The following is a 19,251-nucleotide window of genomic DNA, read 5'->3' on the forward strand; positions in this document are numbered from 1 at the left end:
TGACCTGTCTTTCACGCTGAGGATACTCACTATAGGGTAGAAACTTTGGTGTACGGGTACCTACCTTGAAACGAAGCAAACAGTCGTGGCAGTGGAAAAGCCCAATGTCTCCAGGAGTGAAGAAAACAAATATGCTGGGCATGTCCGCAGCTCGACAAAGCGCATCCTCATCGCCTTTTTCGACATTCGCGGTATTGTGCATCAGGAATTATTCCCGAATGGCCAGAATATGGACAGCGAGTTTTACTGGTAAATTTAGGGCTTCATGAGGGAGGGGCGTTCGGCGAAAGCAGCCCTATCGGCGGCTCACGAGGAGCTGGATGCCGCACGAAGGCAATGCGCCCTGTAACAGAGCACTCTCCGTGTACACTCGAGTTTCTCGCCAGAATCAAATAAGGTTTCCCTTCCATATGCACAATACTCGCCATATTTGGATCCTTCTCATTTCGCTCTGTTCCCAAAACAAAAAACGCGGCTCAGTATTCGCCGTTTTCATACGGTTGCTGAAATGAAGAACGAATTGCAAAAGGGGGGGGGGGGGGGGGGGGCTGGAGTGGTACAGGAAAAAAATGCTTCCAGTAAATATTTGGAACGTGGCAGCAACGCGAAAAAGCGCTGTATTGCTGCGCAAGGAGACTATTCCGAAGGTGACAGCGTTTGAATGTGCATAAATAAAAGGACCGTGCAAAAAGTGATGGAATTCAATATGTTAAGTCTAACGTTGTTAAGAGATGGGAAGAGAGCGGTGTGGATCAGAGAGCCAATGGGGATAGCCGATATATCCTAACTGACATTAAGAGAAAAAAAAAATGGAGCTGGGCAGGCCATGTAATGCGTAGGATGGATAACCGGTGGACCATTAGAGTTACAGAATGGGGAACCAAGAGAAGGGAAGCGCAGTCGAGGATGGCAGAAAACTAAGGGGAGTGATGAAGTTACGAAATTTGCAGGCGCAAGTTGGAATCAGCTAGCGCAAGACGGGGCTAATTGGAGATCGCAGGGAGATGCCTCCATCCTGCAGTGGAACAGGAGCCAGTCTCGAAACGTTCCGATACATCCCCGTATTTACAGATGGCATTCAATGGCTTAGCCAACACGCGTAGAAAAGCGTTACTTAGTTCAAATCTTCGTCTTCAAGAACGCAAACCATTTTTTCCTCTTCCATCAATACAGACTGTGGCAGTGTTATGCTTCATTGTTCTAGGGTACATTCGTAGCTTTATCATAACCTTGGAGTAGGGGCCAACTTTCCTTTTAAGTGAGCGTCGCAAAACGAAGGGCCTTCTACTACGCGTATTTCTCAGTTGCAACTTACTTGCGAAGGACCACTTTTTCAAATAATTTGTGCACTGTGGCCGTTATCACAACTTTACTTTTCTTGCCTTAAAACGTATAAATTGATTTTTCTGTAGTTTTCGGGTATCGGAAGCTCACTTAGACCTAGCTTTGGCCGGTATAGTTTCCACCAAAGCCACGTTATACACCTGCTAAGGCTTCTTTTTTATCGTTCTGTACTCATTCTCTCTCTCTCTTTGCTACAACACTTGTCTCCCCGCGCGTGTGGCTTTTTTTTTTTCTTTCTTTTTTTTCTCTCTCGTTTGTGTCTTTGCCAGTAGTTGCCACCGCCCTGTCGTCACTCATGGCACAGCTGAGGCCCTGCGGCCGCGTTCGAGGCGATTGATGCTTTTCCGATGCCCTGAAGAACCCGGCAGTAAAAACTGCCGGCGCTGCGACCAGAGCTCACAAGAAAGTTTGAGGCCCTTGTGCGTCACTTCTCCAAACTTTCCTCAGTTCAGTTCATATATTATTGCTATTTCTTGTCTCTCTCTATCTATCTCAGCATTCAACTGTCGTCTGCAGCCGAGTTAACACGTCTGACAAAATGAACGATACGACCTTGAGAGGAATCGGAGAATCGCTCAAGGCGAATCAGTAGCAATTGCTTTGGTGGGTTTTGTTTAACTTTGTGTTGAGCTTTCTTTGTGTGTGCGTGCGTGTGTGTGTGTGTTTTCCTTTTTTTATTGCGATAGCAATTATATGGACACTTAAACCGGATTTTCGTCGTCGCCGTCGTCGTCGCCGCCGTCGCCGTGAGGTTCCGTATAGATTCCAAGGGCGATAATATCGTCGCCGCGCGCCGTATGCCCGACCGAAAGCGCGCGGGGGACGCGCGCTATCACGGAGGACGAACTCCCCCGCGCGCTATCACGGAGAGCGAACGCACGGCGGAAAGCAAACGCGACCGTCGCGCGAAAGGCCGTGGGGGTATGGGAGGGAAGGAGGCGGGGCGGCGCTGTGCTTCGGCACCAAAGGCGTATCTTGCCACTCAATCTCCCACGCGAAACCAAGAAAGCGGGAAGGAGGGGGGGAGGGGAGGGGGGGGGCAGCTTCTCCTCTGCACAACCCCTGCACTTTGCCCTGCGTTGGCGGTCGCCCGCAGCGTCTCTTATCTCCACACGGCTCTGACCTTTGTATGCGCTGTGCATTCGCCGCTCAGTTTCCGTTGAAGCGATAGACCGCGCGAGCCTTCGCCCGCTGCGGCGTTTTGACAGTCGTTGGCTGCGGTCATTCAGTCTAATCTATTCATCTTTGCTTGTGCGCGCTGACACCACGATCTTTAATTCAGTTAGTAAGCGAATGTGTCCAAGTTTATGCAGCCGATAAAACCACTATCCCTGCTCCGAATAGCTCTCTACTAATTTGCTATCGCAATCGATGCTTCGCCTTTCGGGCGAAACTGCGAAATTTTTTTTTTTTTACCTAGCCAGAATAGTTGTCGGGATAGATTAAAGTTTCCAATGGCGTATTAAGTTTATAAGTTTAGTTGAGTAAGCTTAGTTCTCTGATGCCTTTAGTTTTATTTGAATCTGTTCTACGTGAAGTTCATATTGTGGGGATAACAATCTAGCGACTATTTCAGCACGCTACGCCAACAGGAAATGTCTGTTAGCGAAGATTTGGGCCTAATGCATGCGCTGTGGAGCTCTGAACAGCGTCGGCGCATTTCAGTGTACGTCGCAGTAAAACGTTCATTAACCGTTTTCTAAAAGTTTTGCAACCATAACCACTTTCACGCATGCCAGTATCACTTCTGCACTGAAGTCACTTGTCACATAAAAGAGGAATTGGAAGAGCTGCCAAACATTCTGTAGTGACTTGTCAAGCTGGTGAGGTCGCGTCGTTAATTTTATCCTATACAAGAGGAAATCTGTACTCGACGTCGTCGCTTTATCTCAAGGGCGACTAGGCAGCGATAAGCTATGAAACGGGTGATGACATTGCGCCTTTCCAGTACGCCTTTCGGCTGTCGAAGAGCACAGAGGCCATTATCATCCGCGGTGGCTGAGTGGCTTGCGCGTTCTGCGGCTCAGCAGAAGTCGCTGGTTCGATACCCGACCGCGGCCGCCGCAATACATTGCAGTAGAGTTCGCTATGGCGGTGCTTTGTATGCACTCTACCGCGAAAAGCAGCTGGTGTAGTTTACAAGCTACAAATGCAGCAGGAATTCGCACCTCAAAAAGGAGTTATATGAATGAGCCAGTCGATTCGATCTTCTTCCCCCTCCGTGCGCGTGCATATACGTATAGATACGCTTGTCTTCGCTCGTCGCTGCTTCCGTGTTTCGTTCTACCTCCTTGTGCACCTTGCTCCGGTGGGAGATTGGGAGCTGCATTCCGAACACGACTGCCGGGTAGTCTGCGAGCCCCCTGGCCTGAAGGCTTCTGTGTTTCAGCTGGTATTGAGCGTGATAGTACGTGTAAACGTACCATGTTGTCTTACCAGTGCGGTCCGTCCTATCACGACGCGCATCTGTAGGTGGGCATGTGTTCGACTTATGTGTTCGTCGACCTGTGTGTTCATCGACCCATGTGTTCAGTATACGCTCTCGGTATTCGCGTTTCGGCAGTGAGCATTCGCTGCGACCACGTCGCGTTTTACGAACGGACCTCCCTCCCTCCAACTTTAAGGGGCCCTTTGTTAGGCGCCGTGGGAAAATTTCGGTACACTGGAAGTTATGGAGCGTTAAAGTCCATGTAGCGTTATACCGCTATAATTTTATTGTGATAGCAATTATATGGACACTTCAAGCGCATTTCTGCCGTCGTCGTCGTGAGGTTCCGTATAAAGTCCAACGGCGATAATATCGTCGCCGCGCGCCGTATGCTGTGTACGCGAGTGAAAACGCGCGAGGGATGCGCGCTCTCAACGCGCGGCGGAGAGCAAACGCTACGTCTTCCGTCGTGCTAAAGACCGTGGGGGGATGGGAGGGAGGGGGGGGGGGGAGGCGTCGTTTAGCTGCTGCACCAAATGCTTATCTTGCGGCCGGGCGCAAGGGGAACTAGCGACTCAATCTTCCACGCGAAAGGAGAAAAGCGGGAGGGCGCGGTTGCGGCTTCTACTCTGCCACGAACTGCGTACTTGTACTTTGCGCGGCTGTGGGCTGTCGCGCGCACAGTATCTTGCAACCGATCTCCACACGGCTCTTATCTTTGTATGCGCTGTGCTTTCGCCGCTCAGCTTCTGTTGAAGCGATAGACGGCACGAACCTTCGCTCGCTGCTGCAGACGCGCTTGCTCACGCCAGCGTTTTGACAGTGGTTGTCTGCGGTCATCGAGTATGATGTATTCATGTTTGCTTGTGCGCGCTGACACCATGCTTGTTTATTCAGTTAGTAAGCGCATGTGTCCAAGTTTATGGAGCCGATAAAACTACTATCCTTACTGCGTATAGCTCTCTACTAATAAATTTGCTATCGCAATTGATGCTTCGCCTTTCGGGCGAAACTGCGACTTTTTTTTGGGGGGGGGGAGGCTTGAGAATAGCTGAGGTAGATGTAAATAAAATGTTGCGAGTGGATAGTGCGAGAGAGTGATCGAGGTACTCTCCCAGCAGGAGAGGCCCTCTCCCATTGCCTCGACCAGCGCACCTCGCCTCACCAATTCCGGCATCCTCCCATATGTCCGAACTGATGCCCGCACGACGCCTACGTCACGACTGCCCCCCCCCTCCTACTCTCCCCCGCCCACTTCGTCTCTCTCTCTTTCTTTTAATTCTTTACAGTGAAGCTGTTATAGGTAGTTGCGGAATGTTTTTCGTGTGCAGGTGAAGGCCGTCGAGCAAAGGCATGGTCGATATCAAATGTAAATTCATGCAACACAACGTGTGTCGGAGGCCGAAATTTCCTTTGGAACGAAATAATAAATTATTTTAGTATAAAAGTTACCTTGGATATTTCTCATTCGAATAGACAACTTTTATGCGTGGTTTTCTTTTCTTTTTTTTTTTCTTTATTTTCCTAACCACTTATTTGTTAGTTTGTTTCCCACATCGTATTTTACCGTCTCCACCTTGGAGGCCAGGTAAATGTTTCTACGGCTGCGGTGGGGAAAGCTGATGGCGTTGTCCAGCAATGTTCCTGGCATGGGAGCCCCGAAGCGGCCGTACGATCAGGGCCGAGGGCGTCGGTGACTAGTCATCATAAGAACCGCTATGTATGTAATGTAAATATGTATGTATAATGTAAGTATACTAAGTATTCTGAAAATTGTAAGTAGTAGTTTATATAAATTCGCTGTCTTTGAACTATCAGCTGATCTGATCGGCATTCGTCGGCGAAGGAATTATTTTTTTCTTCTCCCGTCTTCTCTTGCTTCACGCTTTCCCGGATGCGCTGTTGAGCGCTCTGCGTTTCACAGGATCTACCAAACTATTGTCGTTGCGCTGCTTGCTATATGTAGTACCCTGCAGGCAGTACGCGCGTGACTTAGAAGTGTTACGCGTGTGACGTCGTTCGTGCTGGCGAGGAGAATGTATCCTCCGGGAAAGGCTCGCGCGAGCTCGTGTTTGAATTTGTGGCTCTTTGTGTAGCATTTTGCAGGCACGATCGCCATCGCATGATCTATTCGACTTCAACTTTATTTTGAATCTTGAGACGAATACTGGGAGCGTGCCGAAAAAGTTGGAAATCAGGCAGGCTTAACGGGCACCACGCCCGGTCGAGCGAACGGAGACGAGGGGCGCCGTCTCATAGTTTCGAGCTCAGCGTGCTTGTCCAGAAAGGGCGGGCGTGCGATCATACTTGAAGTTATTTACCCTCGCTTATTTGTCTGATTATAATCGAACCCTGTCAGAAGTTAGGTATTGTATTGGTTTCCTCATTGAAGCGTGCATTTCTAACCCTTGGTGTTTTTTGTGTGCCTTGCAGACAAGGACGTCGTCGATCTCATACTGGAACACATGATCGACGACACGAGGACCCGACGCAGCGTGCTCATGCAGCTGAAGAAATTGGGCCTCATAGAGAGCGTGAAGGGTTTTACGAAGAAAGCAAAGTAAGATGGCTTTCGTCCCACCAAGTGTGACTTTCGACGTTGCTTTAACGGAGTCTCTCCGATCCCTCACATGGGTCCGCGATTGACTTGGCGATGCTTACAACGACGGTGTTCCTCTAATGTCCACGCGTCTATAAATTACCGTTTTAGGCTTTTATGTGATAACGGGCTTCTTGCTTAACTGGATTTGCGTGTATCTCCGCGTGTTTTCTTAAAACTGGTTCTGAGTAATTTATGGACCTGTATTTTCTTTTGTTTTGCTCTCTTTTTTCTCTGACAAATTCTTTTGAGCTTTCGCGAAGTAATTTTGCTACGTTCTAATTAATTAACCTGTTGCATTATTGTATTATACCCCAGCTGACCTTTCACGTTCTATTGAATTAGGTGTCAGTTTTAATATGTCGCTTCTGTTTAAGATCTTATTAATTTCTGCCTTGATTTCTTCCTAATTCTGTTTGTATATTGATTGCGTATGTCTGTCGGCACTCGCCTCGCACGCACACGCGCGCACGCACGTAATTACGCCCACCTCTCCGCCCTTAGAGTAGGTAAGTAAATCAACTGAAATATGCCTATAGCCTCACGTCCGTTAGAGTAGGAAAGGCGACGTGTTCCTGAATGTCATTTGAAACGAAATTCCTTAATGTCATTGAAACAATAACGCCCCATGGCGTTGTCGCCGCGCAGTCTTCGACCTATGTATAGCCACGGCCGCTGGATAAAAAAAAAAAGAAAAAAAGGTGCGGCCTGCCGCGTCGGGCGCGCTGATATGGGAGCAAACGCACTTTTTTTTATTTTTTTTTATTTTTTATCCAGCGGCCGTGGTACAGCTCTGCACCACATTTGTCAAATGACGTCGTATCTGCACCGTGACTCGGCACATATTTCCCCACAGTTGCTGAAGCTGCTCGGACTGGTTGCACGTTAATTGAGTAACCCGTGCGAAGGTCATTTATATTTCATTCCCCAACCCTCTCTCTTCTCCGCGCAATCTCGCTGATTGTACGTGATGGGTCGAGAAGTCGCGCGCTTGGCTTTGACAATACTGCCTCCTACCAAGTTCCCGGTGATTCTCTATTCGGGTCCCGCGCACGGTCTTACCCCCCTTTTCCTTATTGTTCGTGCTGACAAATCGAGCCCAGCGCTGTCTACGCGCGCCGAGAGAAATACGCTGAGACGAGGAGGGGGACGTTCGTTGCCTCAGAGTCTCTGACCCGAGCGAGCCCTGAGGCCTCCGTGTTCTTTTTACTGACCCCGTGCAATGTACCGTTTTATCTTGCCCTATTTATATTTCTTGTTTGCTTTAACGTGTGTTGCTGTTCTCTCTCGCTGAGAGTACCTACAGCTCCGCTGCATTTAGAAAGTAAAAAAAAAAAAAAGCAGACGATGAGAACTGCGACACAGAAAGGCAGTGGACGTTTGTTTGTGCCTGCCCTCTAAGCCGGTTGGTCGTCACGTCCATCTCGTGACGGGTGTTCAACACCGTTGGCGTCGACAAATAGATTATTACGGTCATACTGCCTGAGCCGAATGCCAACGCACGCACTCCTCGTCACCAGTGCCTTTATAAACCTCCGAACAGTTTAGCTTCAATTTTATTTCTCTTTTCCAATCTTTCAACGATCTTTGTTCTGTTTCCTTACCTTTTTTTTTCTTTCTCTCTCTCTCTCTCCGCTTCTGCATTTTTCATGAAAATTTTGGTAATTCTTTGGCATTGGCTGCAGCCAAGAATGCGTGCGTTAGCCGCATTTTGGGATGCTTCCTGGCAACCGCCGTGTCTGGACTGTCCAACGACTTGTATAGACCGCGCGGCTTCGTTTTCTCGTTGGCGCGTTATTTGTAGGTAGGACAGGAACGTACAGCGGGCCTTCAGACTTAATCCGAAGTATCAGTACACACGTCTAGGTGCTTAATCCTACCAAACGCTAGCTACAAGGAGCGAACGATGGAGGCCTTGAAAGGAATACGCACTAAACCACAGTTTCAAGGTAACCCAACCAGAACTATCCTGTTATCCAGCACCTTTCGCATGAAGAACGAAAAGGTGCTTAAGAGGAAGCTTTAGCTCAGCTTGGGAGCGCCTATCTAATACATGGGAACGAAGAGATCGTTTTTTTTTTTTCTCGGCAATCCACTGCATCGAATTTGATGGTCTGTTGCATTAAAAAAAATTTTTTTTTTGATCTACTGACTCTAGGATGCACTGTTTCTATTTATGTCGTCAAGGTTTTAAGAAAATCGTTAAATATTGCACAACTGACAAAAAAAGAAAAAAAAAGAAAGAAACTGAAATGCCAGTTTTTCAACTACGTAGAGAGAGAGTATTACGTAACTCAACTACGTAACTCAGTAATAACTTAACAATATCACAATTCGGGAAAGTGCACCTATTAAGGCATTTCAAGCGGACAAATTTGATGCATTATTTAGAGTTCTCAAATACTACACCAGCAATTTGGAAATAAATTTAAATTAAATTATGGGGTTTTACGTGCCAAAACCACGATCTGATTATGAGGCACGCCGTAGTGGGGGACTCCGGAAATTTTGACCACCTGGGGTTGTTTAACGTGCACCTAAATTTAAGTACATGGGTGTTTTCGCATTTCGCCCCCAACGAAATGCCACCGCCGTGGCCGGGATTCGATCCCACGACCTCGTGCTCAGCAGCCCAACACCATAGCCACTGAGCAACCACGGCGGGTTAATTTGGAAATAGATAGGACTTTTTCAAAGCCCCCGTTAGTATACTAGCAACCTCACATAAGCTTTAAATTGTTATATGAAACTTGTCCGCTTGAGACGCTCTAACGGATACACCTTACACAACTGCTATATCTATTTTCGGGGGCAACGTTACGGATTTGTAAACTTCGTCGTCCAATTTATTTTGAAACTCACCGATTTTCGGCACGTGTAGAAAGTATCTGGGCCTAAATCAAAATTCTGCCTTCTATAGTTAATAGAATTTGACAATCTGTCACGACGCAGCAAATCTCAATCAAATCGGTCTAGCGGTCGTCTCATGAGAACACTTCGGCGTATTACATGTGCGAGGTCTGTTAGAAAAGTAACCGACCTTTGGCCGAAGAAAAAAAACTAGCATAAGTGCAAGCGTTGGAAACCTAATCACCCTCAAAGTAGTCTCCTTGGGACTCCACACACTTCTCCCAGCGGTGCTGCCGTTGTTGAAGCATTCCGAGAAGGCCTCTTTCGGAATGGAGCTCAGCTGTCGTTGTAGCCATAATGTCCTCTCTTGTCTGAAATCGCGCTCCTTTCAATGACTTCTTGATTTTCGGAAACAGCCAGAAGTCGCAGGGGGCCATATCAGGAGAGTAAGGAGCCTGTTGAACGACAGGGGTCTGGTTTTTCGTCAAAAAAGTCTGATTCAAGTGCGAGGAATGTGCAGGAGCATTGTCGTGATGGATGCGCCAATTTCCTGTTGGCCACAACTCCAGTCTTTTGCGCCGCACATCATCACGTAGGCGACCAAATCACGGGAGTCAAAGAAAGCAGTCAGCATCACTTTGACGTTGCTGCGCACTTGGCGGGCCTTCTTTGGTCTTGCTGACGTGGAATGCTTCCACTGTGACGACTGGGATTTGGTTTCCGGTTCGTACCCGTACACCCAAGACTCGTCACCAGTGATTATGGTGTTCATGAAGTAGGGGTTACTGTTTGTGGAATCCAGCATGTCCTGTGAGACTTCAACACGAAGTTGCTTTTGCTCCACCGTGAGCAGCTTCGGCACGAATTTCGCCGCAACTCTCTTCATGGCCAAATCTTCGGTCATAATGGAATGTGCAGAAAAAGTGCTGATGCTGCACACCTCTTCCGCAATTTCCCGGATAACCACACGACGGTCCCGCATAACCACAGCGTTCACTTCGGCATGTTGATGGCCGACCGGAGCGTGGCTCGCTCTCCACCGATGTGCGGCCGTCTTTAAACCGGTTGTACCACTCATTAATCTGTGTGCTGCTCATAGCATCGTCACCGAAAGCCGTCTGAATCTTCCGAATGGTTTCCACTTGGTTGTCGCCCAGTTTCTGGCAAAATTTGATGCAGTAGCGCTGCTCCAGTCGCTCCGTCATTTTCCTTGCAATAAAAAAATCGACGAGAGCACTGTGCATTACCTCACTCAAACACTGCGTCCCAGCGACTGACGCTATCGGCAGGCGGGAAAAAATTCGAGCATGCCCACGAAGGTTCAAGGTCGGCTGATGCAAGCGTGCTTGTTTCTTATCAATCAGGTGTTCGCAAAAAAAAAAATAATAATAATAAGGTTGGATACTTTTCTAACAGACCTCGTATTTTATAAAAAGCATGGGTCAGAGTTGGCCCCGGGCTAACGCATCCTTTAAGTGGGACTTTTCGTCCGGCGAATAACCTAAAACGGAATGTTTTCGTAGTATGTTTTCCTTGGGCACTTCGTATCTTAGGTTTTGCACTCCCTTTTTGAAAGATATTCTTGGTTATATTGCGAATTATTGAGCGGAGTACTTCAGTTCTTGTGCATTTTTTTAAAGGGCGAACGCACCTTGGACGGGTGAAGACGTGATAGAACTTCGGGAGCTCTTCGAAAAGTATCGGGAGTCAACAGGTGAGTCTTTGACGTCCTCTTTGTGGATTATGTACGTACGGAGAACCAAAGTGTTCTGCCAGTGGTAAAGGTGCAGAGTGCATCAGTAATGCTAAGTACTCGCATGACCAGACATGCGGAAAAGATGAAATAGGGGGAAAGAAGTCATAACAAAAAAAGCGGGAATGCCCAGAGGACTGCAACAATAACGGTCACAATTTTGGCCTTCTCACTAGAACCGATAATTGACATGATTGTCAAAGACACCAGATGTATAAGAGATGTTTGAGAGATAGATCGCAGGCCCTACGCGTTTCAGGCTCGTTTTATTAACATATATCTGTGTCGTGCTAGCAGCAAGTTTGCATTGAGAATGGAGGGGGGGGCTCTTAGCAAAGAACACGATGTGCGCGTTCGCAGAGACCGTAAGGAGTTCTTTGTTCACCCGCATATAAGCCACACTTGCTAAACATAGTAAGGGAACAACCGTTGAAGACGCACGCTGCCCAGCCTTGAACTTTTGCATTAGCGTGCGCTTGGGTGTGCTCTCGCGCTGCTTTATATGGAGGTCGCATATTTCCGAAGTTTCTCCGCATAAGACTCTGGAAATATATTATTGAATATCTCATTTACAACCATCAGTCAGGATTTCAAAGTACATGTATCATAATCTCACGGAAATATCAACTGCCAAAATGTGCATATATCTCATTCTGCTCTCTGGCGAATAAATACAGGGTGTCCGAACTATCATGCACCAAGATTTAAAAAAAGAGCAATTGCCTTACCCGAAAAAAACCTAGCGCGTATTGCATGTCATGTTGACCGCTAATCAAGGACGAAGACAAACAAAGAAAAACGCGAAATGACGACGCCGCCCGTGTCGTCGTTTCGTGTTTTTCTTTGTCTGTCTTCGTCCTTGATTACCGATCAATATGACATGCAGTAAACACCAACTATAGGCCAAACTCAAGTTATTCTGTAGCGCGTATTGTTTTCAGTGCAGTGGAGCAGCGTCCAGTCATTTTTTCGTTACTGAGATTTAATTAGGTGATTGTAATTAATTATCTAACTCGACAATTACTGTGCTAATTATCTAAGTGTCAATGAGATGAGAAAATTGTGGAGAAACATGAAAAACTCCTGATACAGCTTTCTGTTGCTCAATATACGTGCTGCAGAAAAGTGTTTTTGCGAGCCCGAAAGACGCCCGCGAATTCACGCAAAATTACCGCGCGACTAGCTGCTCGAGGCACTTTGCGTGTATTCGCAAGCAAGTTACCACACAGTTGCAATGAGGCACCACACGTTCGCTGTGAAGAAAACAAAACGATTGATTGATTGATTGCGATTTTAACACCGCAAGCAGAACCCGCGGGCTTGTACAGCATCGTACACCGCCCATTAACCATGGTCATGCCTTAAGCCCAACCCAATCTCGTGCACGGCATCTTCTCGCAGACATTATGGGCCAGATCCTGGAGCACTTGACCGTCAAGCGACCCCGGCATCGCGTCGTGGACAAGATTCTCGAGATAGGCCTCGTGTGCAACCGCAAAGAGCTGCGCAAGAAGCAAGCGCGCAAGGATGGACGCGCCGTCGGTAGCGGCCGGCAGCAGCGAGGATCGGACGACTCCGGATCTTCGTCCGCCGATGATGACGATGACGAGCGCATCTACGGTAAGTTATGCCTCTTCGTCGACGACACGACGTGCGCTTTTTTTTTTTTTCTTTTTTTTTTTTTTTTTTTTAAGCGCTTCAGTCTGTACGCGTGTACTATGCCTTCTGCGGAATACCGGCGACGCCGGTATTCCGTAAATAGAGAGGTTTAGCTTGTCCGGTAATCGGGTAAACGCAGGCGGACCGGGCGTTGGGGCGGAGACGTAAACGTGAGTGGCCTGTATGATGCTGCCACGTGGTGGTGCAGAGATGAAGCAGACAAAAACAGCTAATATTGCAGTAACCAAGTGTATTCTACTTAGCTGCTGCTGTAAGTTTTCAGCAGCAACACGATTACGCCACTGCAGAAAGTTACACCAAAGTAAACGTGCTCTCATTCCGATGGGGGCGGCATGCAAAGAACGCCCGTGTCCCGTGCATTGGGTGCACGTTAACGAACCCCAGGTGGTCGAAATTCATCCGGAGTCCGCCACTACGACGTGCCTCATAATCAGATAGTGGTTTTGGCGCGTAAAACCCCAGAATCTAATTTCTATAGGCAAGATCGAAATCAGCTCCTCTCGGTTGGCCATTAAGGCATTTTTATTTATTTATTTATTTATTTATTTATTTATTTATTTATTTATTTATTTATTTATTTATTTATTTATTTATTATCAAAAAGAATGCCTCTGTCTGGCAGCGAAGCGTATTGTTACGTCTCAACCTGGGCCAGCGTATACCTTGGACGCTTTCGGCGAGGCAGCCCCTTTCGTCAGCGTCGCCCAGACGGCGACAGTGCCCGACTCCGACGGTGGCGGGCAGTCAAACGTCCCAAATCGGGAGTGCACATCCTTTGGGTGTTGCCCCGAGGCAGCGCCTTTCATCAGCGTCGCCCAGCCGGCGACCGCGCCCGACACCGGCCATGACGAGTTGACCGGAAGGAGGCGAGAGGCCAACTTCTAGGAATTAATACCGTGGGGACGACAACGATCTCGGTTTCCCAGATGACCACGGAGTGGCAACAAAGACGAGGATGCAACAGTAGAGGTGGAGTTGGGTGAACAATACAAACCCTCTGATTGGCCGCACCGAAGTCAGCAGATTCCCCAGTCGAGTCTCCCAGGGAAGACGAAGGGATAAAAAGCGGAGACCGGTGGTGCAGTGTGGAGGTGTTGACGTGACCTGATGCGAACTCAGACGTTAAATATGCTCCTGATGGAGTGGGCTTCCGTACCAGGGGCCAGTGTACATAATGTAAATTAAACCATTTTCCTATTTCCTACTACTGGATGCATTCATCGATGGGCTTGGTGTATTCTTGGCCCAAACGCCACCTCGAGCCGCAACTCTATACAAGCCTGCACACCTCAGAGTATGATTTTATGAATTGCGTTCTTTGATATGCATGGTTTTTATATCGTATTTCTAAAATTATTATTAACGCGATGATGTCAGAGGGCGCATGCAGGCCAAATAGAACATCAGCTACCCTGTTAATAAACATTTGATAGTAGCGCTCCTTCCCTGTGTTTGTTTGTTTGTTTGCACCATGCGGTCTACACCGACCGCGAACACCAATCGTTTCCAGCAGATGACATAACCGGTCATTCCCGGCAAAAGCTCGCCGCATCGCGGAAGATTAGCCCAGTATCCAAAGATGGCAATACGAATTTGTGCGTTTCGGCCGTATACCTGCATCTGGAGGCGTCGGCGCGTCCATCTTACGGCTCACAGTACCAGAACTGCGGCTACTAACGAACCGGAGTTCACGTTTGCCTCTCGTAACGTTTGAAACCGCTTACGCTCAGAGCGACACGTTACTCTGATAGAATTTTCGTATGCAGGTTGGCGAGCCGTAATTAAGCACTTGCGGGTGAACTTGCGAATCATCGGTTGGCAATCTCTGCGGTGCTTATCAGCTTCTGTAGTAGCACTCTTGCTTGCTGCGCATCGTGAGGTGAACATCGTTCGTGCACAAGCTTAGTGAGGTTAACGACCCTGCGCTTACAGCGTTATGGGCGGTATATGGTTAAATCGTATTCGGCGACGCTTGAAGCCACTGTTAAAGCCAAGCCACCGTTGAATTGTGCACGTACATCTTTAATGAGCCAAAATCAGTTCCAGTTTTACTCACGTCTGCAGGGTAGTACTGCGTCAGAAACGAGAACTGAAAGAAAAAAAAAAAGAAAAAAACGAACGATTGAATGAGAACAGTGTGGCTGTCTTCTCACAAAATCCTCCCCTCTTTCTTTCTTCACCGCAACACTCCGCTTCGCGATCAAACGCAAATAGGGCTATTAATCAGTGCTTTTAATATCGTGCCGCCTTCGCGACTGAGTTCCTGAATAAAAATGCTCTAGCTCGGGACCTGCTAATGACTGCCCTGTTTGAAGCTGACAAAAGCCGTGGGCTGAGCTCGGAGTCTTTCAGCGGTGGCGCTATCCACGCTTGAATAACGACGTCGTGCGGCTGGCATGAATGCCGGGGCGGCTCGCTTGGTTTTTACCTCTCGTGTCGTATCGCGCACTGTTGTGCGCTTGCAGCTTTGCTTTGGCCCTCCGGAGTGCAGATTGTCTTTATTTTTGTGTTCTCTATATTTGTAGTATTGTACGCTTTTAGACTGATATCGGATAGGACATTGAACTCGAGCAAACTAGACGTCTAAGAATGCGCGTTTTGCCGTTACGACGATGGGCCGCGTTGGTGACCAAGCCAAGTTTTAGAAAGAGTCTCAGGCACTTTATTGTAAAATGTTTTGGCGCTGATTTTCTCCCCTTCTTGCGTTTTCAAGATCGCGCTAACGGCACTGTCCAGCCGACAAAGGGAATTTCCGGCGCAGAGAATAAACAATAGGAGGATTCTGTATTGTTTTTGTCCGCCGAGGGAAAGTGTGTTCTAATCACGTGTGTTCCCGTTCGCCTTGCGTAAAAAAAAAGCTCCATGTTGCTGTCGTTTTTTATATAACTAGCCTCGTACTTTTACGTATTGAATAGTCTTTGTGGGCCTGTCGCTTCTATACTTTCTCAAGATACTGCACTATCGCACTGGTCCCCCCACTTGCAAAAGGTTGTATTTGCAATTCAACTATTGAAAATAACAAAAGGTCGGTAGAAATGCAAAGGCGTTTCTGTGACTTTTTTATGGGCCTTGCCTTTTAATTGTTGGCTACAGCCCGCTTTGTCTAATCTAGAACGATATGCGCGAAGCTTGTTGCGGTACAGTGCAACCGGATCTGCTGATGAATGAGGCCCATTGGAATAAGCGGCACTTTCGTTCTGGGTGGAAAGCATGCTCGCACCATGCAATTCGGATCCCGAGAAATTCTTGGGAGAGACGCCACCTTAAGCAGAAGAAACGCGAAAAAGTGTGCGCCAGTCGGCAAAAACTTTGCAAATGTAATAGATAGCGGACAGCTAAAAGTATAGTATAGGCGAAAGCACCGCGAGAGAGGAGAGCCATGCCTTTCGCCGAGGAGTCCGCAACGCTATGAATGCGTACCAAATCAAACTTAATACTTTTCGTTTGGTTATCTACCTATAGCGAGTTCAGAGAAAACAGAACGACCACAAGTGGGCAGCATAGAGCGATGGAAAGAGAATATAAAGTAGCCTGAGAAAGGCAATCTACATACCGGTAATCTACTCTGTATGGAGAGTGAAGATTAACGATAAAAGGCAGAGAGGGTGGCCTGAGGTGCGTTCCTCTAGCCAGCTACTCACTTTGCGCTGGGGAAAGGGAACAAACAAGACGTACACATGTTACCAGTCAGCGGCTGCACCTTTCCGCCGAACACTTATTCATTGAATTCTGAGGATTTATGGGCCAAAGCCACGATCTGGTTATGAGGCACGCCTTTATGGGGGGACTCCGGGTTAATTTTGACCATTCAAGCGTGCTCCTTAATTTTAAGTTTGCACGAGTGTTTTTTGCACATTGCTCCAGTTGAAATGCGGCCGCCGCGGCCGGGATTGAATCCGCGACCTCTCGCGACGGATTTTCAGAACCCGTATGTGTCGCTACATATTTCGTAGCAAACTTGTGATGACTTCGTCAATGCTATCAGTGTTGATTCTAACTGTCACAGGTCTGCACGTTTTATCAAAATTTGGATGATGCGGTTGGAGCGTCTTTGACGGCAACTACGCCATCACTTTGAGCGGGCTGGCTATAGTCCCATATAAGCGCCGTCGCAGTAAAACACGTCAAAAACGGTCACGAGACGAAACGGCACAAGAGCAGCAGCCAAGCGATATGACAAGAGGAGAGGCTGGGCTCGTTACAGCTTTACAGTTGCTGAAAAGTTTGTTCTTCACCTAATTCATCTTCCTGCTTATTTATGGCGCTTTTACGCCTTAAATGTTAATTCGGGAATATTGAATTTCGACGTAGCCTACAGGGCGGTTCTGATGTTTTGTTTGCTTGCTTTAGATTCTGAAGTTCTTGTCCCCCTTTGCCAAGCGCACACATGCACTTTGGTGTTTCTCTTCTGTTTTTTTTGTTGTTTTTTTTTTCGGCACGTTATCCTCAGCATCACGATCTATATAAGGATAGTCTGCTTGCTTGAAAGTTGGAGGAATATTGGGCAAACCAAAGGATAGCGTCCTGCCCTCGAAGTGACACAATTGCCTCTTGCCAGCTAACAGATATCTTCTAGCTGCAACACAGTGCCCGAGTTTCCTCAGCGCTCGCTATCTCGTGAAGAGGGAGAAACTTTTATGTTTACCTCCGCGCGCGAGCTCTGGTTTAAAGTTGAGACCGTCGCCGCTAGTGCGGGTATTGGGCCGCTTCGCCGAAGTCAGAGCCTTGTTTGTCTTCTTTGCGCGCTTATTTTATTGCGCTATCCGCTCGCAGGCGCGTGCTCTGGAAGGAAGACCTGCTGGCGAAAGAAAGAAAGAAACGAACGAGAGACGCGAAATTAAGAAGCACAGCATGGGCCACTTGATGGTCTCGCGCGGCAATGTTGTTGGCAGAAGGGCCTCATCTCAACACACGCTCTTTGCTTAACTCTACGCTACTCTTTATCGTTTTCTTTTCTTTTTCGTGCAGCCACCCCGAGGCGATCGAACCCAATTAATAGTGCCGCTCAGCTCGTTGTTAGGGGTAATGTTTACCCTCTTTGGGGACCACCCTGGCAGCTGCAGCAACGCGCGTTATTCGGGAATAGAACGAGAGGGACGGACGACCGGAAGGGGATGGGCACAACTCGGTACTGATAACTTTTATTTTATCGCGCTCTATCAATCAATATATTTATCTATATCTATCTATCTATCTATCTATCTATCTATCTATCTGAATTCCTTTCATATGCACGTTCTTAGCAGCGGGATGCACATTTGAGGCTAGGTAATGCCTTCTCTTCTACACCTTTATTCATCGTCTACAGCGCTTTTCTTCGTAGTCTGTTGTGTTTCGTCTGCCTAAAATTATTGCTGTGTGCATTGCTTGTACTGCTTCCTCTTTTGCTACCCTGTCATGTCTCCTTTTCTTTCTCACAACATGTTCGGTCTTGGCCTGTATTGGCCTGTCTAGGCGCCATGTCTAGGGGATGGCTTCGTACGCGGCACAAACCCTGCCGCTCAACGCGCACTATATGAATCGAGACACAACGCAACGGGTGTGAAACTCGAGTCTCGCCGAAGACCAGAGACGATCGCGCGCTTGTGTGTCCCTGCGCCCGCACGCGCACCGTGGTGTTTTCTGAGGCTTTGGTCTCGCGTTTGCGCTCTCTTTGTTTCCTTCGCGGTATATATAGAGACGTGGCGCTCGGTTCGCTTCGTGGCTGAGCGGGCAGCTGACGGATTAGGCCGGCGTGCCGGCGCCTATAGCATGCAGGGCACCTGAGAACGAGAGTGTGATGCACCGGTGCCGCTTTGCCTGCCTTCTTTCCGTCTCCCTGTCCATTGCGCCTTGTTCTGATACATTCGCTGCAGCGAGGCTTTCTCATCGGCCGCCACTTGGGATTTGTGGAGAGCGAAATATGGAACGGGCTGCCTGATGAGAGAAACGCTTCCCCGCGCAATTGATGGATTACGCAGGCGGCTGGTGCCTTTCTCGTTCACCCGTGCCGCTTTTGCCTTTCGGATTCGTCTAGTACTATGTATAGGGCTGTATTGTCGTCGTTCTCGTCGCCGGTTTATGTATGTGCTTCAGTAGGCAGGCACCTTCCTTGAACGTTCTGCGTATATGGAAACTTATTTCTTTTTTTTTTTTTCCTATCTTGGCATCAGCTGCGCTTATCTCCTCGGCGGATCTATAAGCGCGCCGCTCGTGTTCTCGTCGTATCTTATCGTGCAGCCGTTTAGTCGTTGCCTTTTACAGCGAGAGCTGCGGGAAACACGCTTTGCGGGGTTTTACGGCGATGTGATTTTAGGCTGATCGCATCGGCAGTTCGCGAGCCCGTCATACTAAAGCCCCTATATATAAAAAGTAGCGTCACGCTTTGAAGAATGCCGCCGCCTCCTTGCACACCCTGTCCGAGGCCGACGCCGCGTCGGTATTGGCCTAATGGCATCACGTGGACCGTCGAGCCGCCGGGCGCTGGCTGCGTTTGTTTACGATCACGCTCCATCGCCATTCTCGCCCGAGAAGCGTCTACCGACTGGCGAGGAGCACAACGATAGCGGCCAACACAGTCAGCAATCGTCGAATCTGATCAGCGGCGAAAGATAAACA

General features: G+C 48.2%; 1 protein-coding gene across 1 annotated transcript in view; it reads left to right on the forward strand.

Moving 5' to 3' along the window:
* The window catches only part of LOC119455719 (protein timeless homolog), a 317,713-nt gene that overhangs the window by 275,724 nt on the left and 22,738 nt on the right, over positions 1 to 19,251 (forward strand). Inside the window, exons 20-22 of the mRNA XM_037717145.2 lie at positions 6,206 to 6,332; positions 10,862 to 10,935; positions 12,376 to 12,594. Coding sequence (XP_037573073.1) covers positions 6,206 to 6,332; positions 10,862 to 10,935; positions 12,376 to 12,594 — 420 coding nt within the window. The remainder of the gene's footprint in view (positions 1 to 6,205; positions 6,333 to 10,861; positions 10,936 to 12,375; positions 12,595 to 19,251) is intronic.

The sequence above is a fragment of the Dermacentor silvarum genome, chromosome 6, assembly GCF_013339745.2.
Source record: "Dermacentor silvarum isolate Dsil-2018 chromosome 6, BIME_Dsil_1.4, whole genome shotgun sequence".
NCBI lineage: Eukaryota > Metazoa > Arthropoda > Arachnida > Ixodida > Ixodidae > Dermacentor > Dermacentor silvarum.